Source organism: Branchiostoma belcheri, unplaced genomic scaffold (genome assembly GCF_001625305.1).
Source record: "Branchiostoma belcheri isolate BF01 breed outbred unplaced genomic scaffold, Haploidv18h27 scaffold21, whole genome shotgun sequence".
Taxonomy (NCBI): Eukaryota; Metazoa; Chordata; class Leptocardii; order Amphioxiformes; family Branchiostomatidae; genus Branchiostoma; species Branchiostoma belcheri.
Window position 1 is genome coordinate 936,933 of NW_017803602.1, and position 16,433 is coordinate 953,365.

At 41.0% G+C, this 16,433-nt stretch overlaps 1 protein-coding gene across 1 annotated transcript in view; it reads left to right on the forward strand.

Annotated features, from left to right (window-relative positions):
- LOC109469616 (dmX-like protein 2) overlaps positions 1-16,433 on the forward strand; it is a 59,442-nt gene that overhangs the window by 10,879 nt on the left and 32,130 nt on the right. The window contains 11 exon segments of the mRNA XM_019768154.1: positions 864-986; positions 2,155-2,229; positions 11,071-11,149; positions 13,163-13,276; positions 13,513-13,628; positions 13,794-13,975; positions 14,483-14,669; positions 15,160-15,288; positions 15,674-15,842; positions 16,074-16,256; positions 16,402-16,427. Coding sequence (XP_019623713.1) covers positions 864-986; positions 2,155-2,229; positions 11,071-11,149; positions 13,163-13,276; positions 13,513-13,628; positions 13,794-13,975; positions 14,483-14,669; positions 15,160-15,288; positions 15,674-15,842; positions 16,074-16,256; positions 16,402-16,427 — 1,383 coding nt within the window.

The following is a 16,433-nucleotide window of genomic DNA, read 5'->3' on the forward strand; positions in this document are numbered from 1 at the left end:
CTTCTATGCATGTAGAAGGGTTGACCCCACTTTATCACCAGCCCCTTTTCAGTTGTTTCACAATTACCATGGTGCTAAAACAAAACCCTGGCAAGAACCCTGGTAATGATAGACCAGTAGTATGTACTTTTTTCTTTTGAGAATAAAAATAAGGAACCTACTGCTGTTAGCATTGCTACGATCAGTGTGTGCACATTTCTCTATTGTGATTCTGGTGACTATATTTAATTTTTAAATGTGTTAACTGAATCTGACTAGAATTATTTACCAGAGGCCTTGATAAAGTTTGAATTGTTTAAACTGTAAATTGTCATGAACGCATCTGTCATTGTGTATTGACTGACTATTGCTGTTATTTTGCTTGTGTCAGTAAGGCCATGTTGATTTGATTATATGGATGACATCCGCGCGCGCATCAATTTTCGGCCGTTTCCAAAAAAAAAAAGTTTTCAACCATGCTGTAAATCGTACAAAACAGTTGCAAAATGAGCAAATATATACTGTAAGTTGCACAAAAAGTATTGGAAAACAATAACAATGTCGTAGTATGTCAAAACCAAACGAAAAAGACGAAAATGTAAAGAAATGAATTTGAAGAGTAGATTATTCGCCATACCATACCCTGTGTCATTTGTTCAATCTTCATGACCACGTAGATTTCATAAGGAAAGCAACTTTTTTTTTTGCAAAACTTTTTTTTTATTCGCACGCTCGCATCAGTTTTGGGGTTCCCAGAGGATGTCATCCATATAATCAAATCAACGTGGCCTAAGGGTTATCTTAAATGCAGTTCTAAGGACATTGTCATAAAACATGTTTATTTTTATGATATTAAGTTTTTTTGCTGTTGTTGTTCCCTCCAGGCGTATGGGTCGGGATGTGATCTGGTCATTCTGGGCAGCGATTTTCAGCGTGTCCAGATCTTCCCCGGAACATCGCGAGGCAACATCCAGGTGGGATGTGTGGACTGCTCGCAGAATGGAAAGGTAGGCAGGCATTATGTCTTAGTTTTTCTGAGAAATACTGCTTCATTGATACCGTCGCCAAATGGTGTTAACCTACATGAAATCACATAGAAACACCCAAGCATCTAAACATTCAAACAAATGCTACCTAAAGCATAACCTTCGAGACAAAGGTAATAATACAACATACAACGTCCTGTCATGCTTTGTGACATTCTGCATAGCAACCATGGGTGACAGATGAGCCAATTTTAGTTCTTACAGAAATAAACCTTCCACAGACCCTGTATCAGGGTAGTGGAGTCCATGGTGCTGATTTGGTAGCTGTTATACAGAAGTCCTACTGGTGTAACAGCCTAACCAATGTCGGCCCTTACACAAAAAACCTCCCACAGACCCTGCATCAGGCTAGTGAAGTCCATGGTGCTGATTTGGAAGCTGTTATAGAGTTGACACTGACATAGCCATACCAACTGTGACAGGTGATATAAATCCTTGCCCAAGGCAAGAGCTTCTATAAGTCCAGGCGATGTCCATGTGGAAATCTGAGGGAAGAATCAGAGTCTACGTGGAGATGGCACAACCTGATTCAGTCTTACTCATCAGTGTTGGATGACAGGTGTATGAGCTGAGGGCTGGCATTAATGGCTGTTTTGTGGGCACAATGTGACTGTGCAGGAAGTGGTGAAAATGCAGTAATTAGTGATGTGGGAAATGAGACAAAGCTTTCACAACAATTGGTCATTTTCAGCTGCCTGATCAGTCATGCAAAACTGTTCCAGCATGTGTTCATTTTATAGCAATCAACCTTCTCCCTGCTGCCTAACCCAGTAACCAATATAAATTTTACCTTAGCAGGTTGAAAATTAATGACAGTCACAGAGGATTGCAGCAAGTATGTGATCCTCTGCCTGCTGAATTCTCCCATGTCAACCACCACATTTCTGGTGGCTCAAGGCCACATTCACCCCATTTCCTGTGCCTGACCTTTTGACCTCATGTCATTCTGCCTGTCAATCCCCCCCCCGCCCTTGTATACAAACCTACTGCTGAAAACAATACTTCCAGGTATGCATCTCCTAGGGCATTCAACTTCATGATGGTACCAACATCTCATGTTATCTGTACAAAGTGTTCTCTGGAATGTAGATAAGGTGTAGTTTTAACCTTTGTGTTATTTTCCTTCCAGATTGCAGCTTCGTACGCCAACAATGTCTACATCTTTGAGCCGTACCCTGGAACCAGCAAGACAGGAGCAACTAATGTAAGATTAATGTTGCAAAACTCCTCTGTGTTGGTTCATGTCGCCGTAAGGCCACACTTACTCTATCTGTTGGCTCTCAGACATTTTATGTGGAATTTTATTTTTAGCAAAAAAATGATTTTTCCTAGATTTCTTTCCTCATCTCTACAGTTATGCACCTCTGTGCCTACTCTTGCTCACTATATTGCTCATCTCTTATGTAACAATAAACCAACAGCTAAAGCACCAGGACATCAATCATTCTTTTATAGTAATATCTGATACGTGACTCAGGTGGTAATGACTCAAAATTGGCCCACCTTATATGGCTGCTGACGATGGCTGCTCTTCATATCATTTTCAATATTTTGTTAACTATTCTTAGCCCTTTTTTTCTCTTGCGGTTAGTACGTTTAAGGCTCCAATTGTACCCAGTATCTATGTGTTTTCCCCATGTTGTTATCTAGCGCTCAGAGTTAAACTTAAAGATTAGGTGCATAGCTCCAATTTTTGGGTGCACTAAAGTGCATATTTACCCCGTATTTCCAGCCCTGCTTGTGGATATGAGGTTTAGGGCTCCGATGTATTGTACATGTACATGCAGTATTCATACATTATCTCATGTTTTTAATTTAGTATTTCAATAAGTCTGGAGAACCAGTAAATGGTGAACTGTATAATCCTGTGTGGCAGCTTGTTACTGATAAGAAAGTCTGTAAATTTCCTTTTCGACTTCCTTTTGACTGGCAGAAAATGAGCGAATGCCCTGATGGGTGGTTAGGGTTCCCCCGAAAGGCTGCAGAATGAATTGACACAGAAAACTGGGTCCGATCCCTTAAGCCAGGCACCGCGCCCGCATTTGCGTCATGTTAGCGGTTACCACGGTTACGCTCCATAAAGTTTGATAGTTGCAGTAAGCTGCCTGAGCAGCGCAGAGCTGGGGAAAGTTGATGTTGATTAGAAATGGAGCCCTTCTTCTGGGTTCTAAGGAAGCTTCTACAGTCCTAACGGGGGAACTGTCAACTCTGATGTTTTCTGAGGATCAGATCTCAGCAGTTGTGGAGGTACAAGCTTCTTTCAACTTGCCTACATCCTGGCAGTCCTATACAAGTTTGCTTCAAATAGCTATTCATGTATACTTACAACAAATTATATGTATAGAATTTTTTGCTGGCCAGAATGTGGTTCGTTTACCTTTGGATTCTGCAAAAAAATTAAATTCAGAAAAAATCTGATTAGCTTACAATTTGGCACGCTTAAAGAATGTACTACAAATCAGATCTTGCAGAAAACAGCACTGAAATATGTCAAGCCCCGACATGTGATGAAGGGTAAATATCCATTCAAGGCAGGTAAAGAATTGGGTTGAAGGGTGACCTATAAAGTCGCAGGATGTGTGATTGGATTAGTATCAGGGTGTAAATTATTCAGCTGGACCCCTGCAGGCACATCCAGCTGCAGGTGTAAGGTGGGGTATGGATGGGTCCACTGGGGAGATTCCCTCGGGGGTGTCCAGGGTAATGGCTTTATATGACAAGAAATAAGTGGATGGCAATTGTGGTCTTGTGGTTAGGGTTCTCGACTTGAATCTGAAGATTCTGGGTTTGAACACTGGGACCTTCTCTGGCAGGCCCCAGTGTTGTGTCCTTGAGAAAGGCACTTTACAGCTATATCCTCTGGGTTGACATCTTGAACAGTGATCGTCACCTGTTATGTCAATCATTCCACAAATGTGGTCAAACTTAATAAATAAATAAATAGATAGACAGGGTTGTGGAAGGTACAAGAGGAAACTGAAATTGGATGATGTAGGGTTATTGACTTTTTCTGTAGGTTTGGGGTCCAATTCCCTGTGTTGTGTACTTGGAAAAAGGCAATTGACCCTTGTTTCCTCACTGCACTCTGGTGAACATGAGTTCTCTGCTTCTGTTATTACTCCTTTTCTTCTCAGATGGGACATACGGCTGGTGGCCCTGTTTTATCATACATGCATGCATGAATATTATTGATATTTTTTGTTAAGGTAAGTGAACCAACATATATAAAAATTCTGGTGGAATTGGTTGAAAAAATGTACCTGTCCTCCCCTCCCCAGTATCAATGGACCGGTCCCTCCCAACTGATGATGCGAGTCATGGCTCTGTCAGTGTCCTTTGTTCCGAGTCACTCTACCTGAAATTCCAATCAGAGTGTGGTTTTGTGTCACTCACAACATCACAATTTTTGCTTGACTTTACATGATTCAAAATTAGTAAGCCCACTGGCACTTTCAACAAGAGGCCTTGTTTCCACCGACAGTGGATATATTGGAGTTAAGATTTGTTTTCACCAGTGCAAGTTTGGTCTGAAATTACGTGCACAGCACCACATTTACATGTGCTGACTTGCATAGCATATGGTATTTTGAGCCCTGCATTTTGTCCCCTCTTTAACCCCAGGTTGTTAGTATACGGTGCCTGTCTTTGGTGCTGAATGCCATGAGAATGTTTAGTTCTTATGTTTACATTTATGTATTTATCTATGAATCTTCAGGGTAGTCCCTGAACTTATATTATAATAAGCTTTTTTTATGTTTTTATTCACAATTGGTCATTATTTCTCTCATGCAAATTGCTTTTTTCCAAAAATAAATCAAAATGTTATGACTTGTTAAGTAGGTTTAGAGCAATGGTTGCTGATAATTACTCTTTTGTGCCTGTCCTTGGTGCTGAATACTATGTGAATGTTTACTTCTTTTCCTTTTTTCCATTTAATTCATTCTTACTGTCTTGAGTCTCTTTTTTCCACATAGAATTACTATCATTTAGCAGTTTCAGAGCACTGGTTGCTGAAAATTAATATTTTTTACCTGTCCATGCTGCTGAATTTTATGTGCCCCTGTACCATTCTGTATCCCCTTGACATCACCTGTGAATCTTCATCTTCAATACGAGACACTGGGTGCTATTCTGGTTTTGAAGACTTTGATTTCTAACAGTCAGGCCAATTCATGTCTGTTTATTGTTCTACAGACTGCATTGCTGCCTTGCTGTGAAAATGGAAAAATACACATTACACTGTATGTTTGGCATCAAACTTATGTTGGCTGAGTCAAATTTGCAAAGTGCAGTTTGTACAAGACTTGAATCAGAATGTCTCACTCTCAGCGTGCAAAATACCTGGTTGCCTGCAAATTTTACTTGGGGCAACCTATTTTTGAACCTAGGTAGCCCAGTGTGCTACTTGGATTTTAAGAATTAAAAAAAATCATGCCCACTTGGCTTGCACCACTGTATCCGGCAGATGCTTTTTAATTTTAGATATTAATGGCTATTACTAGTATCAGTTAACTAAAGGCTGTATTGTCAAATGCTTATGTATGTAACATTACTGACAATTTGATGAACCTACTAGTAACTTATAGGTGGGGCAACCTAAAATTCTGATGGGCAACCTAATTTTTGCCGTAGGTTGCCCACTGGGCAACCTGGTTCAAAAAAATATTTTGTACACTGCACTCTACAAGTTTCTGTTGACCTTTGTGTTTCTGAGTTGAACTGTCTCTCCTGAATTGAATTTGTCGTGTTAGTTTGCTTTATGGCTTCCTAAAACGGGTAAGCAGTCTTGTTGCCAGATCTTAAATCACGATAAAACTGGAGGCAGGATCTTGAGAAAAGAAAGTTAAGTTTGCCCAGTGCAGGCTGAAGGTGAGTGGCTGTAAGTGTCCTTGGGCTGTCATTATGCCCCACCTGTGACCTCATTACCGCACGATTGCCTGTTGATGGGTGATGTGGAATTCCTGTGGTGACCAGCGCTCAGCACACAGTAACTAGTAATGATTTGAAAAATGTCATGCAAGTGACATTGAGTCTGTTTTGCTTTAAACTTTAGGAAGTAAAACATACAGTGGTTAAAGGTACATGTAATTGTAATAATAGTTGATCTATCTTATACAGATATTTGTTTGCTACAATAAATAACCCACTGCTATTATGATCTGTAAAATGAATAAACATGATGAATAGCAGAAGAATTCAGGAGTACGTGGTATGGATTGCTCAGTGATTGTGCCCTGTTGCAGCTACCATGCTAGCGTGCGGCCCTGTAGTTTAGTACCCTGACCTCCCCTCCCCCGGCTAGAGCCCAGGTTATTAATCATACTAAAACTGCCCTGCCCCCACCATTCACTCAATTGACTGGCATTGGAACATGTCCAGGGCCAGGAATACATTTCATACTTTGGTTCTGTTTTTCTGTAGTATGGAATTCATAATATTATGAACCCATATTCTTCAAGCATGCTTCAGTTGCAAGTTTTTTTTAATGCATTTTAATGCTTTAAGTTCATTTTTATAATGCAAATTTCAGGTGGCAGGTGGGTATTTTGAACTCTGATTTCCAAAGTTAAAATCACGGTCAGGTCTCAGGTGTTCAGTCAACCTCAGAAAATGTTAAGCAAAGTTCATGTTTCTACTTACTCACCATTTCCTGTGTTTGTTATCAGCTCAAGTAGAGCTGCAGCTCTTGGCCTTTCCATGTGTTTCTACTCTATCTGGGGCTACAAGAGCTGAGAAGTCTGGGAACTCCCAGAAAAATGTTTTGAATGGCTTGGAATGGCTCTTAAACCATTTGATACACAACAGTTCCAGAAAATAATTTGGTCACCTTGGTGACTTAAATTGGACTAATGCTAATACGTGTACTAGTAATAGTACTGGACTTTGATCCACAATTGTAATGTATCATGAGCTCTTTCTAATGGACAGGAGACATTGTGTAATAGTTTATTAGCTGTAAAGAATTGTCTTACTTCTTGTTTCATTTGGTCAGTCTTTCTGCTTGGTTTTCATTCACATGGTAAAATTATTTATGTCCTACCTGGGCCGCGATTACGTTCGATACGGGTGTTCCGGCCCGTGTGATAACTAGCGGTACGGCCCGGGGGTTCTTACCGCGTACGGCCCGGGCCTTCCAAATGTTCCGTGGAACGATTCGAACGCGTTTCGGCCTAACCGCGTGCACCGATTTCGAAATTCGAATACAAAATTCGGACGTTGGAATTGATGTTGTCGCATTTTTTTGGGTTTAGGGACACCAAATTTTCGCTCATTTCGCATTGAAAGGCGCGTTTTCTTGGGTGGGTATGACATAAATAAAATACAACACGGTGTATTCCGCATCACCCTCGGTCCCAGCCCTCCAGCGGATCGGATCTCCCTCCGGCCTTCGGCCGTCGGGCGATCCGACGCGCGGTCGGGCTGGTACCTCGGGCGATACGGAATACCCCGTGTTGTATTCTATATGTATCCAATACCCGACCATGACAAACCAAGGATGACCCATCCATTGAACGTGATACTCAGCACACAAGCCTCCTATAGCAAAAAATTATATAGGTGCACAGCTTCAATTTTGCGTGCCCAAAATTGTATATGTGCCTGATATTTCCAGCCCTACCTTGTCACATTTATCACTAGCTATTCTGAAGCCTAACGTTCCCCATTATTCTTATCTCTTATGGGCAGTTTGTCATTTTTAAAAGTAGGTCATGTCAGTTTCACGGTGTGGGGCAAGAAGAAAACTCTGCTCACCAACATTGTTGTTCCAGTCTTTACCTTGGTGTAACTAATTGTTTCAGACCAAGTCACAAATTTCTGTAGATGCAGAATAAGTACTGTTTGTCTTCTCCCAGTAATATTAGAGCTGTCAGGTAAAATTTCACAACAATTTGGTCATCACAGCATTAATCATATTAAATGGGTCTCCTGCATTCAGTCAGATTGTTTCATTATTGGTTGTTCAAGAATGAGACACTGCTCCTGTTATAGTGTCTGATTTGCACACGAAATCAATGAAGTTGACAAAGTTTGAAGGAAGAAAATTTATTTTGGAAATAAAAGTAATATTTTATTGCTTGTAGCCCCAGGGACCAATGCAAACTGCCAAAGTGACAATACAGTACACATTTTCCTGGTTGAACAAAGAATAAATGAAATGAAATAAAAATCATGTCTCATTAATCTGTATCACAAATTCCTGATTACAGTATTAAACTTTTGAAAATCTTCAGGCTGCTTACTAATTTTAGGTTATTGCATGCATAAATTAGAATAGTAACACAAACCTGCTAATGAACCAGTGCAGGACAAAGGCTTGTGACAGCATAGAACATGTTTACACAAGACACTAGAGTACTTAAGTAAAGAATATGTTCATGCAATGAAGCATGCAAATTAAATTACTAATGATACTGTCAAAAAAGGTTAGCTATATCTTGCCAAGTACAGCTGAAATTCTGTCCAGAGTAAAGATGGCTGCCTACAGGCAGTGTGATTGTAGCCAGCTGGAGTTGTAATGACACACGGCTCATGATCAGTCCCAGCTAATAATCAACACATAAGTTTTAAGCCTGTGGAGACATCAATTTTGGATGACAGGTACATGCTTGAATGGGCCAGTTTGGTTTGCGTATGCATAAGTCAAGCAAACCATGGAATCAAGATGTTTCCAGCATGGTCTTTTTAGTAGTGGTACAGTCTTTTTACAGATTCTTGTGAGTACTGATTGTTTTCTTCATGAAATGTACAGGGAATTGTCTTTTTTTGAAACTAAATGAAAGTGATAGATGCAAGAATTTGAAAAAGACAGGCTTTTGAGTTTCCTGGTTGCCCATGCATGCTACTAGTGAAACATTCCAAGCTGAGTAAACTAGCATTTTCTTTACAAAAGAAAACAGCATTTTTTAAAATGAATTCAAGCAAGAGTATCTTGTAGAAGTCTTTGATTGAAGCAGAATTCTCAGGGAAAAGAGGAGAAACAGCATGGATTTGAATTTATCCAGTTCAAAATGTGTTCAAGATCAATATAGAGGGGATGCGTACTTTAGGTTTCTCAAGCCAGCAGACAGTGATGCATAACTCAATCTTGTCTGAAAGCACAGCGGACTCATTATCAAGCTGGAAGTGTGCTGCTCCAACTCTTAACTCTCTGTAGCCTCTCATGTACCAACAAAGCAGTCAGACAGAACATCCCAAACACCAGATGGTGACGGGCATGATTTATAACCTTAGTCTCTACCAGAGTACTGGACCGTGAAGAGACCAATACCACACTTCTGTGGCTGTGAGCCACTGGGCCAGACGTTTGATCCCCATTCCCTGGCCAACTGCCACAACTCATAGCCTCTCAGGCATCTACAGAAGACTGAGGTGAGACATGAAGCAGTCAGTCCATATATTAGTTTATTGCCCAAGTGTTACGGAAGGTCTGAAGAAGAACGGTGCCAGATGTAACAACATTCCATCCTCCTCCAGCTTAAAATGCGATGGTGACAGTCTCAACACAATTGGACACATCTCAGCACATATGAAATATTAGACAGTATATCATTATTGTAACATGACAAATGGATCAAAACAATAAGTATTACATCACAGATATGAAATATGAAGAAAAAATCCAAGAAGCCAGAAGTAAAATTGGTGTGGCCTCATCATAATGTACCTGCTGGTCAATTGTAGGAACTCAAGGCATTTCTTCCTTTACACACTATTTAAGCCCAGGAACAAATTACTACTTTATTGTTGAAACATTAAGAGTGCAGGCCTTGTGTTTGTGCCATGATGCAGTCCCTCCCTCCACCCTTGAAGTTGAAGCTGTGCCAAACTGCCGGCCAGGGAGGTGACCTCTGTGACACATGTGGTCAGACTATGGCCATTTCCCAGGGATCCATACTGCAGAGATGACCTGATTATTAATGGGAACACTTTCCGGGATGGGGATCACGCTTCAATAGGGCCAAAACAATTCAATTATCAGAGTCCTCTTACAGTAAGCATACACTACCTTAGATTCCCACTGAAAAAGAGTTGGAAGACCACATAGTGATACTACTTTATTGTCAATGATTGAAAGAGACTTTGGTCTCACAGGGCCCTGGTGTCTGCCATGAAGAACAAAAAGTACCAGATGATTTTATCTAATGTACCTCACCGGATCTCTTCCAGATGTATGATGATGATGATCTTAAATTCCTGATAATGATCAAAGTACGCACCCCCTATTCTGGGCTCCTTGCAGACAAATCTGCTTATCCCTTCTCCCAGGGGGGTCATTGTTAGAGCTGAGATGTAGGTACTAATTGGTATGTTTGCCTCTCCCAGGGGGGCCACCTGTCAAAGCCAAGTTGTAGGCAGTTGTCCCAGTGAGGTCATTGTCAGATACAACTTTCATTGATGCACTATGGGCAGTGGTGGAAATTTTTTCGGTGTCGTGCAATATTGTAGAGATATCAAAATTTTGCCTCATACACCTTTTCCAACCCAATAATGCCTATATCCACAGCATATATAGTTTTTTTTTCATAAAACATAACATAAAGCAACAGGTCAGAAAAATAAACAGTAGAACTCTTTCCATGGTGCTGAATTCAAGGCTGTGCTTGTATTGTTGCCTTCGGTGCTAAATGACCTTCATGAAGGTATTGATATGTCAAAATGACCTTTATGTTGAAGGTGGCTGACTGACAGTGACACAGATTCTGTTATCACTAACTGTGCTAACACTTGTTCTGTCCTGAGGGCTGAATGACATGTATTCTGGCAACACCACTTTTCTCAGTGGAAAGCCAGTGTCATATATCTAAATAATATATACTTTTTATTCGTCAAGGGCTCAAAATAAATCTAATACCTGCAGTATGTAATTCATGATGTTGAACCTGATTAGTTATGGCAAATTTGCAATTTCTGTTCATCGTTTTTTGCATTCGCACACAAACTTTTCTGCAAATTTTGTCTGTTTGACACTGTAAGTTTATCCATGAGTCCCCCCCATGTCTGACAGTTGTTTGTTTGTTTATTTGTGTTGTTGTTCCCTCTCCAGAAGCTGGGTATGGAGTGGCAGGAGACGGGAGGTTTCAGTGTGGACTCTCTTGTCACAAACCTCTCCTGGAACCATGATGGTAAGTTTGTCAGCCATTCTCTAATTGGTCACCAGAATATCGTGATAGAGGTTGTTCCCTCTAAGGCCTGCACTTGAATCAAGGCTCTAGCCAGCCTGAAATTCTTTTTTTCCATCAGCCCAGGTTCATCATCGTATTCTGGTATCTAGGGGGTCCGGGGTATTTCACCCTGGAAATTTTGGGTTTTCAAACCTTCAAAAATGTAATTTCCCGCATTTTGAGAGGCAAATCATGGTGCTGTGGTGATGTATAACATGTGAGTTATGAGATTCTTTTCATGGGAACAGCCAAACATGTAGTACTACATAGTACTACATGTTTGGCTGTTCCCATGAAAAGAATTACATAACTCACATGTTATACATCACCATGACATGGTGACTGCAAATCAAGTGACTGCAAATCAAGTGTGTAATACAATATACCCGGTACCCAGAAATGTTGTATAAAGCACGGAACTTGACATTTGATCAAGCTACCTTCATAGTAAAAGACTTTTGGATGATCCAAAAAAATTTGGATGATCTTCATTAGTGAAGAAGTTCAATCATCATGGCAGTTGATCTATTTTGTTCTTATTCTGGATGTCTAAGATGTAAAAGAAAATATACTTGCACGTTATACAAAAATATCCTTAGTCAAGAATATCAATGATCTTTTCCTTTCCCTCTGTTCCTTATATGTGTGTGTAAAGTTTAGCCCGACAGCTGGGTGTAGTGTGTGGTATAGAGCAGGATATATGCCTGATTGCAGTGAGAGCGCACACTCTGTAACATTTCTAATTATGCTGAAAGGCTTGTGATGTCAGGGGCAGATATTAGTGAGAGCAGGAGGCTGTTTCTCACACCACATGAATATAATTTGTTGCTTCTCAATTTTAAAAGAAATGTAGGCCTTAACTTGAAAAATATGATTGAGGTTTATGATGAAAACAAAGCCTGCGCACCAGGTTTAAGCCTTTGTGTACTCATTTTTTATTTCATGCTCAAGTCCTGCCCTTTGCTTGTATGATTTCTACTTGCTATGTTTTCACCTTAAAATGTCTGAGAGCCAGAGAACTAGCTTGGCGTGGCCTCAGTCCCTGTGAGCTGCTCCTGCAGAGTTGATGGATGTGTTCACCTCAGCTCAGGGTTAGGGCTAATTAGGGATGTGGGGAAAGTGGACTGAGACATATGCCGTCTCAGTTAACCTTGCCAACTTTCTGCTCAACATTTAATACGCTGTGGATAATTGTTACGCCTTGCCAAGACTTTTCAGAGGTAAAAATGATGAACAGAGCTCGAACACCGTTTGTGGGTCAACTTCACCTGGGGCAATAAAAAAATTACATGTGCAACCCAAGTGGTTTAAATATTTAACATCATGCAAGAAAAAGGAGACACAGTTTCAACTGTTTAATTTTTACCTTTTCATATCATTGTTGAAAACCTTTGATAGTGATGATAGTTGGTAAAACTACTGCACCATTGCATCAGTTGTCCCCTATTCCAATCTTACCTGCATGTGCATATTCAAGGGGTAATTCGAGGATTAATTAGTCAACACTATACAAGTATGTCCTCCTTTAGGCAAACATTTGTACATGTTGGTTGGACTGGTACATTAACAGGCAGGCAGCATACAACCTATAATAGGAACAGTTTGAGCCACCTTTATCTCTTAGATAAGAAAAGGCTTACTTGAGTATTATGTAGCCTTCTCTCCCATGATAAGTGGGGCAGGGTGACTATCTATAGACTATCGTCACAAACTGCTGGAGAGGCTTACATTTTACAAGTTCTTACATCTTGGTAACCCAAATATTTTAGGTTTTTTTAGATTAGTTACAGTGTACTTGGGTTTAGGTACAGCCATGGACCTGTAGCGGTCTCTAGACAAGTTTGGCCAGTCATCTCTAAGTTATAATACATGTGGCCAACTGTTTATAGTGGTATATTAAATGTAGTCTTTGTATAAGAATTTACATATTTTGATCTAAAAACAATTTTTACTAAGTATACTGTGTGTGGTCAGGTACAAGGTTGTTGGTGGGCAGTAACTCCATCCAGTTGTGGGGCTGTCCTGACCTGATGGAGAAGGCTGATGGGATGGAGGAGGAGGAGGAGATGGATGCTGCATCTGCTACAGGTGAGGGATTTCATCATGCTCTGATAAGATGCTCCAAAATTGGCAGGGAGAACTTAACCTTTCCCCTGCAGGCTTATCCCACAACCAATCCAAATGTAGTGCCAAAAACTACCTAAGCAGGATGAAGCTCTTCACATGATTCGTTCATTTGTTGTTCAATATTTCTGTACTGAGTTAAGTTGGTCTACAATAAGTGTGAAGAAAGGCAATCTTTTTTTGTCCCTCTTCGGTGGCAGGAACAGTGGAAGAACTACAGAGCACCTGGGCATGTATCTGGCAGTGTCGAACAGCTACAGCTGTCTGCCACCTGCAGTTCTCACCTGATGGGCAGCTGTTTGCTTCAGCTGGAAAGGTATGGCCACCTGAGAATACACCTGGAAGTACACCTGCCTCTACACCAGGCAGTGTCAGTTCTCACCTGATTTGCTTTAAAGTATATCACCTGCATGCCTATTTGCCAGTTAGTCATTATAGATGTCTTGCAAGTTTCCTTGACTTGTCTGTTATTTCTCTTTAGGAGGATCGGTTGGTGAAGATCTGGTTTGACTCTCGGCAGTGGAGATCAGGCCTGCAGCAGGACTGGAAAACAGGCGGCGGGGAAGAACCGGTCTCAACCGGTCTGTACTCCTTCATCTACATCGCCCACCCCCGGGCCGTCACCGGCTTCTCCTGGAGACGAACCAGCAAGTACATGCCCAAGTAAGGACGACTCATGTCTGTCTGTTACTGTGTACATAATATTATACATGTACATTTGTAGCCAGTATAACACATGACACACACCCAAGTACATGCCCAAGTAAGAATGTAGCCAGTATAACTGCCCTTTGGCATAACACACTGTCACACCAGCAAGTTCATTCCTGAGTAATGAAGGTCTTATGTCACCTTTGAAAACTAGTGTTGAAGATTGAAACATTTACCAAGGCAGGAATGTATTGTTAGCACTAGACTGGAGTCTGGTATTGAAGAAGTCTTTTTATCCCTTGGTACGACTGACATGGGGGCACAACATCAGAGCTTGTAGGAGATTTGAACCTGGAGATCTGTTCCAAAGGAAGAATCAATTTCTACCTTATAAATAAACAATATAAAGTAAGCCAAAAAACAGTTACTCAAGTATATATAATATAAAGTAAGATTTACATAACTTCCATATAGTCATATCTTCACACGTTCTTACTTTTCAATTTGTGTTTTTCTCAGGGGTTCAATAGCCAACTGCCTGGTGACCTCCTGTCGTGACAATATCTGCCGTATCTGGTGTGAGACGGTTCTCCCGGAGCACAGCCTGGCACTACCGCAGCAGGAGCGCGGCCTCATCGACTCAGAGAGCTACCAGGCAGCCCCACAGCGCCACACCTCCAAGTTCGCTCACACAGCACAGCTTTTTGTAAGTTTCCCCTAATCTGGGATAAAGGGCATTAGATATGATGTTGACCCAGGAAAGGAGTAACAAATTTTAAACAGTTTTTTGTGAATTGTGTCAAATAGCCCATTTTTTAGATGGATGTAATTCCAGGACACTACATGTACATACTAGCCTGTCTAATACATTTAGTTCACTCATTTTTTGAAGAAGATTAAGGAGTTTTGTAGGGAGTTGATAGCATTGCTGAATCTTTGCCTTATTTATTTTAGTATTCATAACTACCGGTATCAAAGACTAATATTTTTCATATTCAACATGACTTGTACATTGTGGAATAGCTCACAACAATGCAGAGCATAGTTGAATCCTAGCCTGGAGCTACTGTATAGACTTTGTGGATACATTCTTACATTTGGTTGAAGTTATTTGTCTTGATTTCTTTTCATTTACCCTGATGTGTTCACAGCCTCCGTTCTTTCATTTCACTGTGTTGTTTTTTCCTCCTGCCAAGAAACCTGTCTTCCAAACAGTGAACAATCGCAGGGTGGCCGTCCCCTTCAGGAACGTAACACAGGAAATCCAGGCCACAGCCTTTCAGTTCCTCTTCTCCACTCTCAGAAAGGGACGTCCACAGAAAAAGGTTCCCACGTCCAAACCAATCGCATGATGATGTCCATGATTGTCCAAGTGTGGGTTGAGGGTCTTGGTGAAAGGTCTTGTGAATAAAAAGGTTTTGTGGTTTAGTCAGTATTTAGGCAAGTGGTTCTTACATGTATCTTATACTGCTACAGGGCTTGAAATTCCATTTTAATTCCTTTCCTGCAAACAAAATTTTTTTTCAAATACTGAAGCCACAAATAATGCCATTAGCCTACAATTTTCTGAGCTGTTAAAGGGAAAATTGTCTGAAAAAGTTGTTGTGGGTAACATTTCAAGCCCTGCAGTGATCATAGTTCTTGAAACATCCTTTAAAATCCTATAAAGGAAAGTGTTTAATAGGAATGGTATTATTCTTCCCTCTGCAGAACAAGATCCGACATAACCTTAAGGTGAAGAGAAGACAGTCCCATCCAGCAGGGGACCTGACATCAGGGCAGTCCACCCTCACACCACAGAGACACTCTCTGTCAGGGGAGATGCCTGCACTCAACACCCTACACTTCCACCTCTCAGTCACTATCAACCTCAGCACAGGTATGTTTTGAGGACTACTTTTGGACTGGAGGTTTACCATGAGTTAGGTAATAGCTACACGATGTACATGTAGCTTGGAGGTCAGCCTTAGGGTTGTACCCTATTGGTTCCATTCAAAAATCTATTTCTCTCACTGAGGATTTTACGAAGTGGATATGACAAATGGAAATATTTGTTATTATGGATGTAACAAAGAGGACTCACAGTCACACTCTTGTTTGACCTTTATAGACATTCCCCTCCTGCCCGTGGTTGCCGGTAGCAACGAGGACAAGTCGTTTGTAGTCCACTGGCTGAACAACAAGGAGCTGCAGTTCACGCTGGTGATGGAGCTGTTCCTGCGGCAGCTGCGGGAGCTGGAGGAGCAGGAGCGCCCCCTGGCAGTCTCCGACAGACCTGACTCCGACAACGAAGGTGGGAAACTCGAGTAGATATAGAATGCCACATGCTGTACTCCATTATAGCCTCTGGGATTTCACCTGAAAGGCACCTGCTACATACATACATACATGTATTACTTGCCAATGTGTGAAGTTGCCTTTTCTCTATTTTGTCACAGATTACCTAACAGAGGATGATGCCAGAAGTTCA